Here is a 20,879-nt window from a genome sequence, read left to right as displayed (position 1 = left end):
ACGTATCAGAGATCTAACCCGGTCAAATGACAATTTACTTGGGATCATTCAGAATAAGGAATTGATTTTTGGCAAGACCATCATTTTTATTGAAGCAACCCTGCCCATGAGTGATATGGGTAGAGATTTCCATCTAGCAAGATCATCTCCCACTTTTAAAACTTTCCCACTTTAAAAGCGGGATGTGGTTTAGTTTTGTTAAATCTGCCAATCCAGGAGAAACAATAATACCCAAATATATAATATTCCCTGACTGCAGTTGTGTATTAAGAGAATTGTGGAAAGAAATAATTGATTGAGCGGTAGATTTTAACCAATTTCTAGAACAATCTGAAACTCGTGACAAAGAATTGATCAATCCAGTTACCTGAGAGAGAGAGAGAGAGAGGTTTGCGAATGGTGGAGAAAATGTAACACATCACCACATAAAGACCGATTCTATGTTTAATATTCATGCCTTATGCCTTTAATATCTTTTGTTTGTCTGATTGTTGCAGCTAGTGGTTCAATACAAATAGCAAATGTTGCACACCCGAACAATATGATACGCCGACTCATACATTAGTTGAAAACAACTTCTTTACCTATTGTTTCTCTAATGACAACTTTTTACTGCTTCAGTTCACCTGGGAAAACAGGCACATAAGTCTGACGTGCTTCACACTGCTGGCTGCCATGGTCTAATAAACACCAAACACACGTGCTGCTGCCTTTTCCTGTCCAACATCTTTCACATTTTTCACACCTGTCTCTGTTTATGCAGGCAGAAAATCACAAGGCAACAAGTTTCTGTGGAAAACTCTGGTCTTCCCAGAATCCTTCTCTGGTTGTACTGCATAAACAGGGCTGTCCTGATGTTTTCTTTCTGTGACTATATATACATTATCCTCCCAGTAGGACCTGAGTTTTCCCCGTGCTCCTCTCTCTTTTAAATTCCTTACTAGGACTCTAGATCCTGGTTGCAGTTCCACTCCATGAGTTCTCCTGTCATACTCCATCTTTGGCCTGTTCCTTTTCTTCTGAGCTGTCTCATACGAGAGCTGACCCTCTCGTCTGTTACGTTGTGACAATGTTGTTTTGGTGCTCTTGTTGTTTTGTTAGGGTTCCTTCTGCTTCAAGCAGCTACAAATCTTAGTCACATAGTGCTCTACCTCATTTTTTATGTATGGCCAGAAGAATCGGTGGATTGGGTTCAATGTCCATTCCACACCAAGGTGTCCCATTTACTCATGCAGCTCCTTGAATATTAGCTGATGGAATACTTTGGGGAGCACTAGTTAAGATCGGCTGGATGACTTCCTGAATAGAACACCTTGTTCATTAACAAACAGCTTATTTCTTTCCTTAGCAAAGAGAGAGATGCTATCATGCTAATTAATTCTGCAATGTTGAGGCCACTGCTTTCTCATCACAAACTCACACACCTTGCCAATGACTGAATCCTGTGGCTTTCTGAGGTCCTTTGTTAATATTTTGGTCATTGGAGGTGCTATTTGTTCCTGTTCTATCTCACTGCATGCTGCTGTCATGACCGCCGGGCACAGACATGGCCTTTGGGTGTGGCATGCCAGCTGAACTGATTGTGAGATGGAAGAGATGACCTCTGGTTCCATCTTCTGGATGCATGTGCTCATGTACTCCTCCATGTCAAGGGGCATACGTGAAAGCCCATCCGCATCCCCATTAACCCCTGGGTGTTACCTGATCAAGAAATTAAACTCTGCTAACTCAGCTATCCAATGTTGTGCGGTGGCATTTAGCTTTACTGTTGGTAAAACATAGGTCATTGGGTTATTGTCCATGTAGACAGTGAAAAAGGGTGCATAATAAAGGTACTCTCTGAACCGTTTACAGATTGCCTATTTCATTGTTAAGAATTCTAACTTTCCAAAATGCAGATGGTAATTTAGTTTTTTGGGTGGAGTCAATGTTCTTGACCAGTAACCTATTACCACCAGTCTGCCTTGTTGTCTCTGGTACAGCACTGCACCAAGCCCTTCCTGTGAGGCATCACGGTGCAATACAAACGGTTTCTCAAAGTCAACCTAACAGTGGAGGCAATAGCAAATACTCCAGAAGCTGGCAGAACACATTCTTACGCTGTTTTGTCCATTGTATTGGGTGGCTTGAGGGAAGCTGGTCTGAACCTTTATTGTTTTTCCGTTATTCATGTCTGAGCCTACTCCCTTCACCACTGTTTCAGATCTCTTCTCTGTGGACAGCAGACTATACAGGGGCATAGCAATGTGTGGGAAGTTCAGAATATATGGTCGGTAGTATGATAGGAACCAACATTTTTCTCAAGTCTCCCACCGTTTTTGGTATGCCGTCTTTGAGTGCTTGTACTGGTGCTATCTCAGTAAGATCCATACAGTAGCCATCCTTGGGTACAACCTTCCTCAAGAATCTCACCTTGTCTCTGAAGACCTCACACTGTTTTGGTGTCAACTTCACACCATGAGTCTGATAGTGACGCAGCACATCCCTCACCTGTCATCCTAATATGGCTGAGATGTTTCATCCTTTTGGCCTGCAAGACACTCCTCCATACTACATTGGAACTCTGCTGGGGTTGAGGACAGGCCAAAGGGAATCCTAATCCACTCATATAAACCCCAAGGTGTTATGAATGCGGTCAGTGGTCTACTACTCTCTTCTAGGAAACTGATGGTATGCCTTGCCCAGGTCCAGAACAGAGAACCATGCACTTCCACCCAAGTTATTAAGCATATCCTGCACTCGAGGAATGGGATGACGATCAGGAATGATTCCCGGTTCAGCTCACGATAATCCCACACTAATAATGAGTGGGAAAGTTCCTGGTGCCTCTCTGAAGACAGAAGCTGTAAAATGTTTGGTTATTTGTCCTGATATGGTACATGCTGTTGGGGAACTGTATAATAGTTTTAACCAGTTTATGAGTTTCCAAAACCAAATTTACCCAAGTCTATTTTTAAGGCTAGACTTAAAACCTTCCTTTTTGATAAAGCTTATAGTTAGAGTGGCTTAAGTTATCCTGAGCTATCTCTGTAGTTATGCTGCTATAGGCTTAGGCTGCTGGAGGACAAAATTACCACTTTCACTCTCTCTGCTACATTCTCATATTACTATTCAATTTTGCTATATTTGCTGTTATTTCAGCTTTTAACTTTAATTAATCTTTTTTTTTTTGTCTTCCTAGAAGCTACATCTGGCCTAGCTTTGTGTAAAGTTTTGGCACCTTCCTGGAGGGGAGCATTGGCTGAGCTGCTGCTGCCAAGAACTCTCCTTCTACAGATAATACACTTGGCCCTGTCTTTCAGTGTTTAACCCTGTTTCTCTCCTAGATGTAGCTACTGGCTGAGCTTCTACTGTGACTTACTGTATGTGCTCTCTTTCATATGCTAGACTGGCTTAAAGTTCATCTGCTTAGCTGTCTTTCTCTCCTAGATGAAGTCACTAAAGGAGCTATAACCTTTAATGTTTCACTTTTCTTTCCTATAGAAAGTACTCCTGGATCAGTGCTTCTGTTTTCTTTTTGTTTCTGCTCTGTTCTATCAAACCACCAGTCGGTCGTGGCAGATGGCCACTTACATTGAGCCTGGTTCTGTTTGAGGTTTCTTCCTTTTAAAAGGGAGTTTTCCTCTCCATGCATGTTGTGAGGGATTGCTGCAAAGTCAATGCAAGCAACTGCCCACTGTCGCTACATGCTCATCGAGGGAATAAATGCTGCAAGTCACTCTCGATATAATCTGCTGGGTTTCCTTAGATAGAAAAACTTTTAACCAACTTGAATAATTAACTAAATCTTACTGCACTGTTTGATAACTGGGATCATTTGGAATGTATGTTCCTGACTTGAAATCTGTATGGATTTGATTGAATTGACTTTTTTTTTGTAAAGTGGGCTTGAGACAACATGTAAATTGGTGCTATATAAATAAACTGGATTGAAATTTTAATTCACTTAATCTAGCCAACAGCATTTTATTCTTGGTGAGAATGGAGGTGCCACTTAGATAATTTACATGCATTTTATGCTCCTCAGCACACAGGCCGATGCGCATTTACATCTACACTTGACAAAAACAGAGGACAATCCACAATTCACATCAAATTGAGGTTATTTACATAAATTTTTCTGTATTTTGTTTTTAGTAAAATTTTTAACAACAGAATAAAACATCAGATGTGATTAACATAAGTTTGGACATAGTATACTGATCTACATATATAACAAATTTACCAACATACCATTTGCATTTCGTTTGTAACATTTTTTGTGATGTGTTACGTTATGTTGTATGAGGCTAAATGTAGTTCAGTTTTATTGCTCAGATGTAAGTTATAAAAGCTCAAACATTAAAAAAAAAACAAAATGTTGGATTCTCCTTGATTTCAAAAAAACTGAATGGAGTCATATTTCATTGTTTAGTCGAGTTTGTGTACTTTGCAGTTTTATACTGTCGACTGCAAAAGTGTATGTGGCTGTCTGCACATTTTCACGGCAGGACAAAAGTATTTATACACACTATTAACGCAATGTTTATTTTGATACATCCAACTTGGGCAAAAAACATGGCACCACAAAATTTTTGTGAGTATGCACTGTTTATACATGAGGCCCCAGGTGTTTTGTTATCTGGAGTTTTGTATATTTTGTATTACCCTGTGGATGATAAAACATTTTTAGTTGTATTAGAAAAAACATTTTCCAAAATTTACTTCTTGAGAAACTGGTCCTGGGCCTGTTAATCAAGTAGTTTAAAGGTTTAGAAAGGGTTATGTATTCTTAGTACAAACATTTTCAAAGTGAGTGATATTGTAAACTTTGTTTCTCCCATCTATTTTAATGCTCTGACTTAAGCACTGTCCTCAGAAAACAGGCATTGGATGGCCATCCTTGTTCACTACCAGAACATAGAACCAAATAATTTACTGAAAGACAAAGAAAACACAAAGCAAGATAAAAGAAACTGCTTAACTATTATGCAGTTTAAAAAAAATAGTAATAGCTTATAAACATGTTGAAGAATATTATTCAAGGATGATAATTAAATTTTTAGTTCAGTTAAAATAAAGGACCTTTTACAGTGAAAATAATTTAAATAAAACCTGTAGATGATTTCATTAATCTATGTCTTTAACTGTTTGCCCATATTATATATAGAAATATGGGAGAAGACTAACTACGAATCAGAGAACTTCTTGTTTTACTGTGTCACCTTCAGGATACCAGTCATAGGCCTGCCTACCCACAGACCCGCCCCCCGCCTGCTCCAGCAGTTCAGGCTGCTCAGGCTTCTCAAGCTGCAGTTGAGCCTTCTCAGGTACTGTTAGTCTGTTTTTGGTCCTGATGAAAAGTTGCAACTAAAAATTCATAATTTTATTTTCCATACCTATTCATCCATGTGAGACATGTGGGGTACACCCTGGAGAGGTCTCCAATCTATCACATAGCAACACAGAGACACATAGGACATGCAACAGTACACAGACACACTTAGGAGCAATTTAAAGGAACTAATTAATCTAACATGCATATTACTGGAATGGAAGTCAGATTACCCATAGATCACCCACACATGCATAGATAGAACATGCAACTCTATGCACAAACATGTGGTCAGTCTAGTTTTGTAACAAGATGGGTGCTGTGGCTGGAACAAAGGAATGTGTAACAAGATGCTGGATCTGGTAGATATTGAATCTAAAAGCATGTGCTCTGTGGCTGTTAGTGTTTCCAGGACAAAGGACAGTGAGAACAGTGGATTTGTGGAAGAGTAGGGTATTTGTATCTCTCTCTGGGACCTAAAGGTTCCCACAGGGTCAGGCTTAGTTTGCTCTGTGGACGTCCATGGCACTTGCGTGTAAAGCAGAGGCTGCGCCAGACTTTTCGTTGTCGGTCATTTTGACTGACGGCGTAAAAGAAATCTGGTCAAAATCTATTTTATCTGTTACTTTATTTTTTTTTAAATTATAATAATTATACATTCAATACCATTTCATTCATTTTAATTAATATTCAGTCTGAAGAAGTTGAACACAGAATCCACATCATCCAGATGACTACATTTAACGTTTTCTCCACAGTGAGAAAAAACACTGTGGTTCCAGTAACTACATATAAACAATGCACTCCAAATATGAACAGATCACCTGCTGTGACCTGAAATTACAGTGTCACAACATCCACCTGGTCCGCATAGACCTGAATATGTTTGCAATCAAATGTCTGGAGCGGAATTTGCTGCCTCAGGCGGACAACTTCTTGTGGCTGTTTCGATGTTGTTCTGGAGGCTGTTCTGGTGCGCTATGCCACCACACTATAGACCGGTTAAGTTGCAAGCGCTGCTTCAGCCAAAGTTCTGAAATCTGGGAACATTTCTCCAATTAAAATGATCAGAAGTTTGCAAGATTCTAGGAACGAGGGGTTTCCTGAACCAGCAAACACTTACTTCCGCGGGAAGAATCAGCTAATTAATTTGCTAACTCGCCACCAAGTGGTCAGGGGTGTGAGTTACAATCTGTCAAACTGACGGATGACCTTCAGATTTTTCCATCAAACAAACGGTCAAAAATGGAAAATATTTGGTTCACGTGACCACCGGCATAAAGCACAGTTTTTATGATAGCCTACACTTACTTGGTGTCATATAAACTGCTCGCCTGGAAAAAGTATTCACAACGAACTGTTTTATACCGACCATTTAACAGAGCATATTTTTCTATTTTAATAAGATAGAAGTCTGGAATACTATTCAATTCAAAAATACTTTATTAATCCCAAAGGGAAATTAAATGTTGTTGTAGCTCATTATGAGGGTTTCCTCAAAGAGCCGTTGTAGACGCTGATGGCTGTAGGCAGGAAGGATCTCCTGTAGCGTTCTGTCTTACAGCAGATCTGAAGAAGCCTCTGACTGAAGACACTCTGTTGTTGTAGGACAGTCTCATGAAGAGGATTCTCAGGGTTCTCCATAATGTTCTTCATTTTATGAAGAATCCGTCTTTCCACAATGATCTCCAGAGGTTCCAGAGGAGTCCCCAGAACAGAGCCAGCCTTTTTTATCAGCTTGTTGAGCTTTTTTAAGTCCCTGCAAAAGCATACATGGCAACACTGAAATCAACACCGTAGTCCAATGACAAAGTGCAGACATTTTGTTTGCTTAATTGCTGATAAGAACATACTGAGGGAGCTAGTCTTCCATTGTAGCACATTACGTTACTTTTTTGGGCGCCTTGCTGTGATGACTCCACCTGCATTGAAGTTCTACTATATTGTAATGGAAAATGACCCAAACAGTGAAGAGTAGAGCAAAGTCGAGTTTAGCCGAGCAGGTACTACAGGTAAACAGCCTTTAGTCAGGGTTTATGAAAAATAAAACATTTATTGATGTGCAAGATCAAACCGGAGGATTGTTTGTCATGCAAGACCCTATCATTTTTTGGCACCAAGCGCCTATATTTTTAATGTTTTCTCAAAAGTGAGTTGACAGGAAATAGGGAGGAGAGAGGGTAGAGGACATGCAGCAATTGTCAATAGGCCAAACCAAAACTATATTATAATGCTTTTCCATAGCTTTTTAGGTAACTGAAGGCTTGCACTGGCTTTTTGAAAGGCATAACTTGCTCTCACCAGTGGGACAGAGAGGCCTTAAGTTCTAAACAGAGATATTGGGGGGGTTGTTCTGTAAGCCTTACTCCCCCACCTGGTATTTAATGTGATGTCCTGCCTCATATTGAAGTTCCTCTTTAAAGAGGCCTTCTGCGCGTTTGTTTATTCACCATAACCTGGAGGAATTTACACACATTATAATAAATCACACGGAGACAGCTGTATGTTATTCAAAAGTACCTGGACCCAGGGAAGCTCTCGTTATCAGGCCACACACCGAGACGACTTCAGAGCTTCTCACTTGCTTTTATTAAAACACACATGAAAATGGGCAGCGCCCTTGATTACAATATTTTCTCACATGTAGTCACGTATACACTTTTTCCGGCTTTACCATATTTAGACAGTCATTGTTCCAGCACCTGCACTCATATCTACTGATAAAAGCAGGGAGTAAGTCAGTCTCTACTTTTCACACACTCCTTCAGCTCTCAGTATTTTTCTGCTTCATCACACTCAAGGCCAAGTTTGTGCAATAACAATTCTGCAGGCCACAATGTCTTATACTAACACAGGTTATACATTTTATTACCCACACTGGTTATGAACATAATAATAATGATGCACACACATAATATATCTCCACAATTTCCCCCTTTTGAAGTCTCCTAAGTCTCCTATTATTGGGTATGAAAGTACAACACATGTCTCCAAACAGCACATACGCCCCCTTTTTCAGCTAACACCATGTCCAGGGCCATCCTATTTTGTACTGCCATAAGGGATGTGGGGCTAGTTTGTTCAGCTAGGCCCTCCACAGCATCTCTAGTGAGGTTGGCCATTCGAAGAACATTGTAATGTATGTAATTAATGCGGTCCACATTTTTATTGGAAGTTACTGGAAAAAAGGCTGCAATAATGGGAAAGTTTTCGAAGCCTGCTGAGACTTGGTCCGCCAATTTATACTCATTGGGTACGCCTCGGGGGACTCCAATTGTGTCAATGTAGGTGGGCGAGCCTTCGGTCAGGTCAAATGCGTTTGTGCTCCGCTTCATGACATGTCTACGCCGTCGCCTAGTGAGAGCCGTGCTTTGTGCATGTTTCGAGGGAAGATACTTAAAGTCTTTACCTAACAGAAGGAGAGGTGCCTGCAACCTAACCATGGCACACATTCCAATAGTATTATTTTGAATCCTAGTTAGCAGCCGATGTCCTCCACAATAATAGTAGAGTCCTGATCTTGCCCGGGGACCTGTCACTGAGCCTGGCACTGTGATGTTACACCAATCGCGAGGAATTTGTCCTACATTTGCCTTGGGTGTTGTGGAAGTGAAGTTAAAGCAAGTGTATGTGCCATTTCTTCGTTGAGGGGTGAAAGGGCCTGCTCTGGTGTTATTGGCAATGGGTGGGAACAGACTGGCCAAAGTGGTACAGTTTGTGGGAGTAGCCACTCTAGTCAGCTGTAGCATACAGCTATAACCCCACTGGTCCTCTGGATACAGAGGAGCAGGATCAGTAGTTAAATGTGGTATTGCAGCCGCGCAGGCCACACAATCTGATTTACTTTGTTCTTTGGCAGTCTGAGCTATCCATTGGAGCCAGAGGTTATCTTCAGTATATCCCGTGGCCATCTGGATAATTTCTATGGGTTTTAAGGTGTTGTAGTCTATCTTTATCCTCCCCTTGTCTGACTCTGCCTGATTGGAGTGATTTCCGAAATTTATCTTGATGATGCCTTCCGGATTCTGTGTGTTCCATCCTCGTCGAAGACCAAACATGAAATGGGCGTTGTGTGTTCCTAGGGGGTTGTGTGTCAAGGCTTTAAGGGTTAAAAGAAATGGCTGTTGCCCGTTTGAGGCGGTATTCGGTAAACTACCGCGTATCAGGGATATGTTTAGCGCTTCAAGTTTAGGTGTCGGGTGAGGTTTAAAAATATTGGTATTCCATGGTCTGCTGTAATATATAGTATTTCTCCACCCCCTACCGCACAAAGGGGTGGGTGTGTCTGCACTTGTGGACTCACAGTGTGTGGAGAGTTCAACATTAGCGCATAGGTAATAGTGGAGCCTCGTCAACCATGTGCTGCCTGACATTTGGTAAGAGCTACAATTGATAACGTCGCAGAGATCAAATTGGAAAGTCGTGGTCGCACCGAGAGTGTAATTTAATTCTATTCCCCCAAACACCTGGAGGCCTTTATCTGGACCCTGGGGTTTGGATTGTCTTTTATAGATCCTGGGATGACTGGAGCATGTCTGGAAAGGAAGTTCACAATACAAACCTAAAATCAATGTGACAATGAAAAATGATAAAACACCTATACCTCCCGTGACCCAATCCTTAAGGGGCCTGGGTCCTAGATTTTTACCTCCCATTCTTTTCCAAGGTACCTGCAAAGAAAGATAAGGATTAACAATATGGTGAAACACAAAAGACCTTTTGTTTTTGTTTTGTTTTTAAAGTTCAGAGTGTTCAGTTCAGTTCTTCGGTGGGAGAGCAGCTACGACAACCAGTGAATGAGAGGAAAGCTCAATCACACCCGCCTCTTCTGTGTGATGTCCTGGTCTTCACTCACAGGTGTAGACTGACCTGGAGCTAAGTGGTCTCACCAGGGGATTATTCTGCCCCTATTGGTGGGACCACTGATCTGACGGTGCACCTAAGGTGTAGACCAACCTTTCAATGTAAATGAATGCTTTTGCACCCTAGGAGATTATTCTGCCCCTTGAATTGGGTGAGAAAGGTCTTCTGGTGTGCTGGTGTTGTCCCTCAGGTTCTGCTCTGGCAGCGATCTCTGTGGTGCCTCTGCTGCTGCACATTGGCTCCAATGATACCACATGTCTCCTTTGCCCTTGACCCTCACCGCATGTGAGGTTCTCTCTGTGACCTGGAATGGACCCACCCACCTGGGCTCTGACCACTTCCGTTTGATGACTTTCAGAAGGATCCACCCGTCTGAGGTGGTGGCTTGAACCTCGGATGGTTGGGCGGCCACCTGTTTTGAGAATGCTGCAACCAAGCTGTTGAGAGATCTATAGTAATCACGGTGAGACATAGATTGTTCACATTCAGTCAGAAAAGGTAACCTGGTTTTTGGGCCTGGAAAAGGTCTTCCATTCTGCAGTTCATGGGGCGTCAACCCATGTCTTTGGCTCACTGAGCTTCTTACTGACATCAAAGCTAAAGGTAATGCTGTGACTCAATTCATTTTGGTCTGTGCACAGATCTTAGCCAATTTGGTTTTGATTGTCTGGTTCATCCTTTCCACCTTCCCTTGAGATTGGGGTTGGTACACTGTTCCAAAGGAATGTCTCAGTCCCAGGAACTTTTCAACCTCTCTAAGTTCTTCATTTTTGAAGTGTGTGCCGTTATCTGACCTGATTTTTGCAGGAAAACCGTGCCTGGGGATGTAGTGATTAATCAGACACTTCACCACTGTTTTGCTGTCTTCGTTTTTTGCTGGCCAGGCCTCTGGCCAACCGGTGAACGCATCCACACACACCAAAAGATATTTGAACCCATTCACTCTTTCAGTCATGTCTGTGTAGTCTATGATGATTTCCTTGCCTGCTACCGGGTCCACAGGAAACTTACCTGGTGCAGGCTTCAGAGTGGGTCTCACATTGAATTGTTGGCAGGTGCTACACGAGCTTTTCCAATGACCTACCGTCTGTTTCAGGTATGGATGCCACCAGTGCTCAAGACTCTTCATCATTTGTGCAGTTCCTGCATATCCCGGTCCATGTGCTTCTTCCAGCGCTGTTGTGGTGAACCCTGGGGGTAGGATGGGACCTCCGTCTGGACTTCTCCATAGTTCATCCTGGTCTTTTCTTCCCCCTCTTGCCTTCCAGACTGATTTCTCTTCCGGTGAGGCCCCCTTTTGCAGTCTACTCACCTCCTCCAGAGTCGGTTCTGGTGTCCATTCAACTTCAGAGTTCATCAAGATGTGTATGGGCAGATATCCAGCTTTGGTTTTGGCTGCTTGGTCTGCAGCTTGATTTCCTTGAGCCACCCTAGTGTAGCTGTTATCATGTCCTTTGCATTTTATGACCGCTACTTCTTGGGGAAGTAGTAGGGCCTCAGCTAATCTTCTCATTTCTGGCTCATGTTTAATGGGTTTCTGTCCTGCTGTTCTAAACCCTGTTCTCATCCACTGCTTCAGTTCCACGTGCGCTGCTCCCGTGACATAAGCTGAGTCTGTGTAGATGTTCACTTTTTGTCCTTCCCCTAGTTCTAGGGCTGCTATTACTGCTAGTACCTCTGCTCTCTGTGCTGATTGGGTGTCTGTCAGCCCTTCTGCCTTATGAGTCACAAAGTTCGTTCCTGTGTCTTCCACCACCGCATAGGCTGCTTTCAGACCCTCTGTGTCATGTCTAAAATAACAGCCATCTGTGTACAGGTTTCTTGCTTCTGTCAGTGGTTCTCCTTGTAGGTCTGGTCTGATTTTCTCACTTACCTCAACTTTTTCAGCGCATACATGGGGCTCTCCTTCTGTCATTCTGTCTGCCATGTTGATCCCTTCATGGCTGTAGATGATATTTGGCGCCTCCAGCACCTTACTCAATCTCTGTTGTCTCAATGGTGAGAGTGTGAAAGTTTTGGAATTGACAAATGCCACTACTCCATGTGATGTTAGAATATGTAGTGGATGTCCCATCACCACATGGGCTGTTTTTTGAATTATGTTTGCCAACCCTGCTGCATGTCTGGTACATTCATGGTGTCTTTGTTCCATGTTGTCAAGCATCACGCTAATATACATTAGCACTGTTCTTACTCCCCCTTTTTTCTGGAACAGCAGTCCGTTCGCAGTATGTGCTGTTACAGAAACATCCAAGTGAAAGGGCAATGTGTAGTCTGGATGTGCCAAGTGAGCAGCTTGGGAAAGGCTGGTTTTAAGAGCAATAAATGCTTCCTCTGCTTCTGTTGTCCATTCTAGAGGCGCTGTCAAATGTCGCGGAGTGGGGCAGTCAGGTCAGTGTATCCTGAAATAAATGACCTGCTGTATCCGGTGAGTCCCAAGAAGGAAAGCATGTCCTTCACCCGCACCGGTTTTGGATGAGAAAGGACAGCAGATTGATGTGAAGGGGACATTCCTGTCCCGGGCTGAGAGATTACCCTGCTTAAGAAATCCACCTGTTTCCGGCAAATTTGTAGTTTGGCTTTGCTGACCTTGTACCCAGCTTTTGCTAGGTGTGAGAGCACCACAGCCGTGGCCTCCAAGCATTCAGAAACAGTTGGTGTCGCCAAAAGAATGTCATCCACATATTGAATCAATGTGGTGTTCGGTGGGAGGGGACAGTCTTGGAGGGATTCCTTAAGGACCTGATTAAATATTCCTGGTGACAGAGCAAAACCCTGCAGCAAACGAGTGTAGCGGTACCTGTTTGACTTATATGTGAATGCAAAAATATCTCTGCACTCCTCAGCTAGAGGCAGGCAGAAGAAAGCGTTGGCCAGGTGAACCATGCAGGTTCGGGGTTTAGATTGGTAAGAGCAACATAAGAATTGGGCACTGGAACTGTAGGAGTGGAAAGTGCTGCATTTACAGCTCTCAAGTCGTGGGCCATTCTCCATTTCCCAGTGCCCTTCTTTCCTACTGGTAAGATGGGTGTGTTCCAAGAAGAGCCGTCAGCTGGTTCCAGCACCCCAGCGTTACACAGCCCTTCTATGGTGTCAGAAATTCCAGTTTCGGCTGCTGTTTGTGAGGGTACTGGGATTTCCAAATGGGTCGGTCAGTGTTAAACTGGAAAGTGATGGGAGAGCACTGAATGAGTCCCACGTCCGTGGGGCCCTCTGCCCAAAGTGAAGATGGCATGCTCTGAACTACAGCTGCAGCTGCAGCTGTTTTTTCTCTCCCATGGTGTCTTTCAAGTTGCACATGTTCCAAGGTGCCAACGTCTGTGGACATGTTAGTAATGCGGTAGGTGTTACATGAGGGGGAATAAGATAGATTGGGTGTGGATAAAGAATGCCAGTCAGGGAGAGCTAGGTGAGCGTTTTAACACTCCTCCCAGTACGCGGGCTTCGGGAGCAGGGTGGAGCGCCAGTGAAACATGGGGTACACCATCAGACCACATTTTGAACCAGTTGTCCTGTTCTATAGACAGCTGCACGGAGGCTATGACACCTTCAGGGGCTACATAAATGTCTGCCGTGGCGATCTCCCAGGAAGTCCCCTCCAGCTCCTCAGCAAAGCTTTTCTGATAACACTCACAGTTATTCCTGTCATAGAAGAGGGTGACATGTGGCGGGTCAGGGGGAGAGACGTAGGGCTCCAGGGTCGTGATCCAGGATTTCCACCGAAGGAAGGACGAGAGGATGCCTCCGCCCGCTGTGGTTTCTGGATGCAGGAGGACCCAATATATGTCAGCCATAGGGTCAGCCAGGGGTTGTATGAGATACTGTCCATGAGAGAGGTGGGAATTGTTGCCACAGGCTGGTTGAGGTCCATTGGGCAGATGCGCAGACAGTCCATCAGGTCCACATAAAATGGTGGCACCCATTTTAATCAACATGTCTCTGCCCAATAAGTTGACAGGGGTGTCCGCTGACACCAAATAGCTGTGGTTCAAAGTCTGTCCCCCTATCTCGGTTTTTAGGGGTATGGTGTAAGGTAGGACCTGTTTAGCCCCAGAAAACCCCATGACAGTGGTAGTCCTTGTGGAGAGGGTGGTAGGAGGGGCTTGTTACACCAAATAGCTGTGGTTCAAAGTCTGTACCCCTATCTCGGTTTTTAGGGGTGTGGTGTAAAGTAGGACCTGTTTAGCCCCAGAAAACCCCATGACAGTGGTAGTCCTTGTGGAGAGGGTGGTAGGAGGGGCTTGTTACACCAAATAGCTGTGGTTCAAAGTCTGTACCCCTATCTCGGTTTTTAGGGGTGTGGTGTAAAGTAGGACCTGTTTAGCCCCAGAAAACCCCATGACAGTGGTAGTCCTTGTGGAGAGGGTGGTAGGAGGGGCTCGTTGAATAGTTGAGCATGTGGCCCCAGTGTCCACCAAAAAAGGAAGAGTTTGTCCATACACTGTCACGGACAGTAAGGGGTCCTCAGTCCCTCTGTCCGGGGGGTTCTGTGGGGGCCCTCAGTAGTGGTCTGGCCCAAAGCTGGGTTCATCCCAGGCTGGCAGCTGAAGTGAAGGTTGCTGCTGTTGACCTCCACATGGTGGACCACCCCGTCCTCGATACGGGCGTCGCCCTGGGCCTCCTCTGTGTCCATACCCACGCACATATGCCTCAAGGTTGTACGGACATTCTCGGCTCCAATGACCCTGCTCCTCACAGTAGTAGCAAGCGTCAGTACCCCCCCATCGCCTTGGTGGTCCTCCACGGAATCCACGGCCCCCTCTGCCCCTGAACCGGCCTGGTTGGGCATGATAAGGACAAAGAGGTTGCAGACCTCGGTGCAATCGTGTCCTGGTGGCCAGGAAAGGGAGGAGTCTGGGGGCACTGAGAAACCGCACCTTCATACATTATTTTGGGAGTTTTGTTGTCTTTCTTCTTTTCTCCTGCTTTCTGCTTTGCTTCGGCTAACTGCATTTTTAGCAATTGGGTTTGCAGGGTCTTAAGTTCCTCCTCATCTTTTTTATGGTCCTCTCTTATTTTGGACAGGTGGTGAATCAGATGGCGATCCCAAGTTCCAGTGTCCGCTCCAAGCATGTCAGGATTGTCGTCCATACTGGCCTTCACCTGTTGGGGTAGTCCTTTAAGGACAGCATCTCTGAACCAGTCTCGCTGTGCCCCCTCATTAGCTGGGTTAGTTCCTGTCCAAGTTTGCCACATGGATTTGCACTGGTCCAGGTATTCCCTGGGGTTAATTTTAGGGTCCCATTCAAATGTAGGAATGGTGCGTCCCCTGGTTACAGGGTATGCTTTTCTCAATGCATCACCTAGCCAGTGGACATGCTGGGTGAAGAGGTCAGAATCCGGGGCTCCTGAGGTGAAAGCAGCAGTCTCAATCTCTCTACATGTGTGGTGTGGCATGCACCGTCCTGCCACTGCTCCATAATCTCCCAATGCTAGCGTGGTGCCTGCCGTCCTGCGGTTCCTCTGGGCTCGTCCCCTGAGTTGATTTTGACCCCTCCTCCTTGTCTCCTTTTCCGGGTTTTTTCCACTGCATCGTGTGAATTCCGCCTTGGTAAATCAAAAGAATGTCTGCCCAAAATCGCTCGTCTTTTTCATATTTATGTATGTTTTTGTTGTGCTTACCTTTGGACCAGACAGAAGCGTCATTCAACTTACCTTGTGCGTCCTGTTTGTTTTTCTTCGTTGTGTTCAGTTTCTTTCTAAACCAATCACCTAAATTCCACTTGTCCATCAAAGTAATTCCATCTGCCTTCAGCGTTTGTCTTACCTTTTTTTCGATGTTATTTTTAATCTTATCAGCTTCGTCTTTACCCCTGGTTTGGAGAACCAGTGCTTGTATGTTATTTAATTGTGTTTCTAAATCCACACATGCTGTTGTGTCTGGAAATTTACCTTCCATGTTGTTTAAAATCCTGTGAAATGAATGTGCAATCAACTCTTCAAAATATGCATATAAAATTCGCTTATCACTGTATTGTCCTTTGTTAACAACGCAAGGTTGAGCAGACAATACAGTGTATTTAATAAACAGCCATGGCAAGCCCACTCTGTGCGTGCGTTACCCAGATACACAGACACATACAATCAGTCAGTCAACGCTTGTCACAGTCAGTCCCACTTAATATCAACAAAAACACTTAACATTCACATTTATTCTATAATCCGCACCACAGATAGTTATATCTAGTATTTTGTCTTTTTATTTTACCCCAAATAATCATCCAGGTCGGCCGCAAACACACATTCCAGCTCGTATTTCCTCAATTCAACACAACAGTCAGTGACAGACACTCGCACACAGGAAATATGCACAAATATGCGGAAACAATACACTTCAAGCCACTTCACCCTATATTCAATAAATGCATTTCATTGTCCCTCAAATAATCAAAAATCCAACCGCATTTTTAAGTCAGAATGTGTGTTCAAAGATTTAAATTCGACTGCACTCCCAGTCGCTTGTGTAATTCCTCCATGTGACCACTAGAGGGGACTCTAACCCTTCATAAGATTTGAATGAAGCAGTCACCTGTTTAAAAATATTCAGATGGACTTCTATGGGGCCTTTAACCCCCGTTAAAAATATTCTTTGTGGTTTGCCAAGTCACAGGCCTTTGAACCTAGCTAATCTTATTAATCCGTCAATTAATAAGTGAAGACACCACTCTCAGCAAATAAGGACTTTAACCTTGAAGGCCTTTAACCTTTTATCAGCTTTAAATAAACTTTAAAGCTGTCTTATTTTGCAGACTGTTTCAGCAAATCTCATCTGACTCCATTTTAACACGTCCAGTTAATGCACAGTCTTTTACAGTTTTACAGAGTAAAATGACATTCAGAATCAATGACACCTGGTTAATTTAGCCTTTACATAAATTCAATCGGCAGAATTTAATACAATAGGCTCTGCCTACCTGGTTTTAATTATGGGCCCCCGGCGTCAGAAGATTTCGTCTGTCACACTCTCTTGTCCATGTGGGGGGTCACCAAATTGTTGAAGTTCCTCTTTAAAGAGGCCTTCTGCGCGTTCGTTTATTCACCATAACCTGGAGGAATTTACACATATTATAATAAATCACACGGAGACAGCTGTATGTTATTCAAAAGTACCTGGACCCAGGGAAGCTCTCGTTATCAGGCCACACACCGAGACGACTTCAGAGCTTCTCACTGGGCACATTGCTTTTATTAAAACACACATGAAAATGGGCAGCGCCCTTGATTACAATATTTTCTCACATGTAGTCACATATACACTTCTTCCGACTTTACCATATTTAGACAGTCATTGTTCCAGCACCTGCACTCGTATCTACTGATATAAAGCAGGGAGTAAGTCAGTCTCTACTTTTCACACACTCCTTCAGCTCAGTATTTTTCTGCTTCATCACACTCAAGGCCAAGTTTGTGCAATAACAATTCTGCAGGCCACAATGTCTTATACTAACACAGGTTATACATTTTATTTCCCACACTGGTTAATAATAACCATTATTATTATGGTTATGAACATAATAATAATGATGCACACACATAATATATCTCCACACTCACCAGTGGCAGAGAGCAATAGTCTGGGGCTTAGTTCCCAGAGACAAAATTAGAAGGATGCATTAGAGTACATTTCAGTAAGTTCTGTTTTCATTTAGCAAGTGATTCTCTAGCTACAAATGCACAACTCCAAACAGATATTTTTTTAGCATTTGAATAGTCTAGACATATGTCACATATGTGGTGGGGGGAGCGACTTACTATGTCTGCATGGTCCATCTTGTGGTTATACGTCATTCATCTTAAGCAGTTTTTACATCTGAAGCAGCAGTTTAGAGTGTTCTCTAAAGACACAGTGTCCACATAGTTGATCTTTTCTCCAAGCCATCTTGACTTGTGACTGCTCTCTGTGTCTCAGGTGGCCGTAGTTGTGACAGAACCAGACTCAAAGCAAATAGAGGACATTTCCACGCCACCGACTGAACCTCAGGTGGAGCCCATAGAAGAAGTTGTTACAGAATCCTGAACTCGGCTTTCGCTGCTCTCTGTGCTTTCATGTTGTTCTCAGAGAGAGTAAAACATTTGATTGTCAATGATGAAAATTTGTTCTTTCTGGTCTTCAGGAAGTTTTTATGACTAGGTCAACAAAACTATTGATGGTTGCATTCCAAGAAACAAACCACTTCAGGTGGTCCCAACAACGTTTGCACCCTAATTTATTCCCCTAAAGTTACCACTATAGTGTATTGTACTACAGGTTTACTCCTTGCAAACTGAGGAAATGTAAACGGTATTATTAAATTCCATTCAGTTTATTAAATAAAGTTAAACTTGGGAAGCAGATGTAACTGTAGCTTCAACTTAAAGCTGAGTCTATGAGGTAGATCAACTCTCTACAGTAGTACAGGATATATTCTCTGCATAGCTGTGTCTACTCTGTAATTCTGTCTTGATATTTTGTTTAGTTGTCAGCTAAAATATGTTTTTACATAGTGCTTTTCTTGTCTCGGTTAGCTAAAGTGCTTTTCACTAGAAGAAATATTCACTTGGAAACTGTACAGATGAGGAAGTACTAACAGATATTAACATACACTCACTAATCAGCAAACATTAAGTAATCAAACCATTTATCTTCTGATTGGCCGACAGCTGGTGTAAATCCCTAATCTTTAAGTCTAACTGCACTTGTAGTTATTACACAGAATGTGAGAACTGTGGAGCTAAATTGGGGCCATAAAGTTTGTTCAAACGGAAAAAATTTTAACCTGAAAAATACGTTTATTCTTTGAACGTGAAAAATAAGTTTGTTCTAACGAAAAAAATTTGACCCTGAAAAATAAGTTTGTTCAAAAGAAAAAAATTTGAATCTGAAAAATTTTGAACCTCCCCCAAAAAATTTGAAAACTGGAAAAAAAAAGTTTTGCAACTGAAAAAAAAAACAGATGTGAAACTGGACATAAAAAAATGTCAAAACTACTTTTCAGATCAAGTTTTTTTTTTTCGAACTTGCAGATTTTTTTTTCGGCTTCAAACGTCTGGCCCTGTTTTGGCATGGGGGGCGGAGCCTCAGATCACAGGGGTGCGGAATCATGACTGACAGCTCAACACAGCAGCTGAACAACATATTCCCAGCTGTTGCATTCAGGGACCGTGGGAACTGGAATTATCTGTAATACACAATTGATATTCTATATATATATGTGATTGGTTTTGAAAGATAACATGCTTCACCGATAGAAGCAGCTTACGTGAATACACGACGCGCATCTCAGAGGAGAAAATATGATCTTGACAGATTTGCGCAGCATTTCAAGTCCATGTTGGAGATTTCCCATGCTCTCAACATAAAGCAAAAGAACCGCCAGACTAAGCGGCGGGAATGAAACCAGATGCAAAACGAGCCAGTATTTTCCGAATATCCTTGCATAATTAAGCCTGGGCTTGTTTTCACATGGACTGGACTCGGGTTTCGGTTTCTGGTGCATTTTTGACTAAAACGTGTTTGGTCTCCATTTAGTGAAGTGACTCACAGCCAGGGACAAACTGGCATACAGGATCCACCAGGGAACCGCTGGCTTAGTGGGACGGTTCACTTCAGCCCGTGAAGTGAACCACCGTTTTATATATATATATATATATATATATGTATATATAAATCTCCGTTTGTGTCTGGTATCCAGCAGAGGTGCGCAGTGCATCTCTCTGCTATATATATATATATATATATATATATATAGGGACAAGGCATTTCTTATTTTGTGAATGTTTAGTTTTTAATAACCGCCTTGCACACATGCAGGGCGGTGGGCCGGTGGTTCACTTCATCCTGTGAACCACCGGTCCACCAGCTGAACCACGGTCTCACCGCCCTGCGTCTGAGCACGACATCAAATACACAAGAGGCGACAGTTTCTGGGGCGCTGATATTTTGCTGGACCATTGTGCCCTAAACTATGCCATATCAACCTGTTAAGGATAACCTTTATTTATATGACTCATAGCTGTTTTACCCACTTATACCATAATGATATAAACCATAAGGTCTAAAGTTTCCTTGTTAGAATAGGATAAGAATGCTCATCGACACACATTACAAGGATAAATGGCCCAAGGTTTGTCATGAATGACCTGTGGCTGGGGCACTGGGTTTGATGGTGGAGCAGCTGGTAACTGGTTTGATTAGAAAGCTACAGCACACTTAGATTAAGGATGGAAACCCTCTACTACGCAACCTACCAGATAGACACCACAATAGTGACACATAGTCTACTGATAATCACTGAGGGAGGGAACATCCATTGCATTGGAGTGCCAGATATAAAACTACATGTGACCTTCTATCGAGGCTCTTCGTCATCCTTTTACAAACTGCGACGGTCCGAGACGGGAGCCTCAGCGCTGATCTCTGTAATCATTCCTCTGCCTAATTTAGATTAAAGGAGCTGAAAGTTAGAAACTGTTTAAGAGTCGTTCCTTTAAGAGTCAGTGTTAGATAGAGTCTGATCGCTTCTGGGGACCAAGGACCGGAGGAACTCCGAGAGGTCTGACCGCCAACAGGGTGCGGTAGCTCGGACAAACCTCTCCTCTGCTCCAGTCAGGCAGATCAGCGGAGCTGACAATGAAGAACGGAGATCAGAAAAAAAGGCCGGGCTACTAAAACAAACAGTGGCACTTATTAAGAACTATAGATGGATGGATGGATGGATGGATG

The 20,879-nt window shown here is 43.1% G+C and overlaps 1 protein-coding gene across 4 annotated transcripts in view; it reads left to right on the top strand.

The window, feature by feature from the left end:
• LOC124879380 (membrane-spanning 4-domains subfamily A member 15-like) overlaps positions 1-19,080 on the top strand; it is a 76,462-nt gene extending 57,382 nt beyond the window's left edge. For 2 of the 4 annotated variants that reach the window (XM_047383915.1, XM_047383917.1), the window contains 2 exons: positions 5,211-5,309; positions 18,087-19,080. In XM_047383915.1, coding sequence (XP_047239871.1) covers positions 5,211-5,309; positions 18,087-18,194 — 207 coding nt within the window. In that variant the 3' untranslated portion in view covers positions 18,195-19,080. The remainder of the gene's footprint in view (positions 1-5,210; positions 5,310-18,086) is intronic. The other 2 variants (XM_047383918.1, XM_047383919.1) reach the window with 1 other exon arrangement.
• The last annotated feature ends 1,799 nt before the right edge of the window (positions 19,081-20,879 follow it).

Source organism: Girardinichthys multiradiatus, chromosome 13, assembly GCF_021462225.1.
Source record: "Girardinichthys multiradiatus isolate DD_20200921_A chromosome 13, DD_fGirMul_XY1, whole genome shotgun sequence".
NCBI lineage: Eukaryota > Metazoa > Chordata > Actinopteri > Cyprinodontiformes > Goodeidae > Girardinichthys > Girardinichthys multiradiatus.
This window is presented reverse-complemented; position numbering and strand designations above follow the sequence as displayed.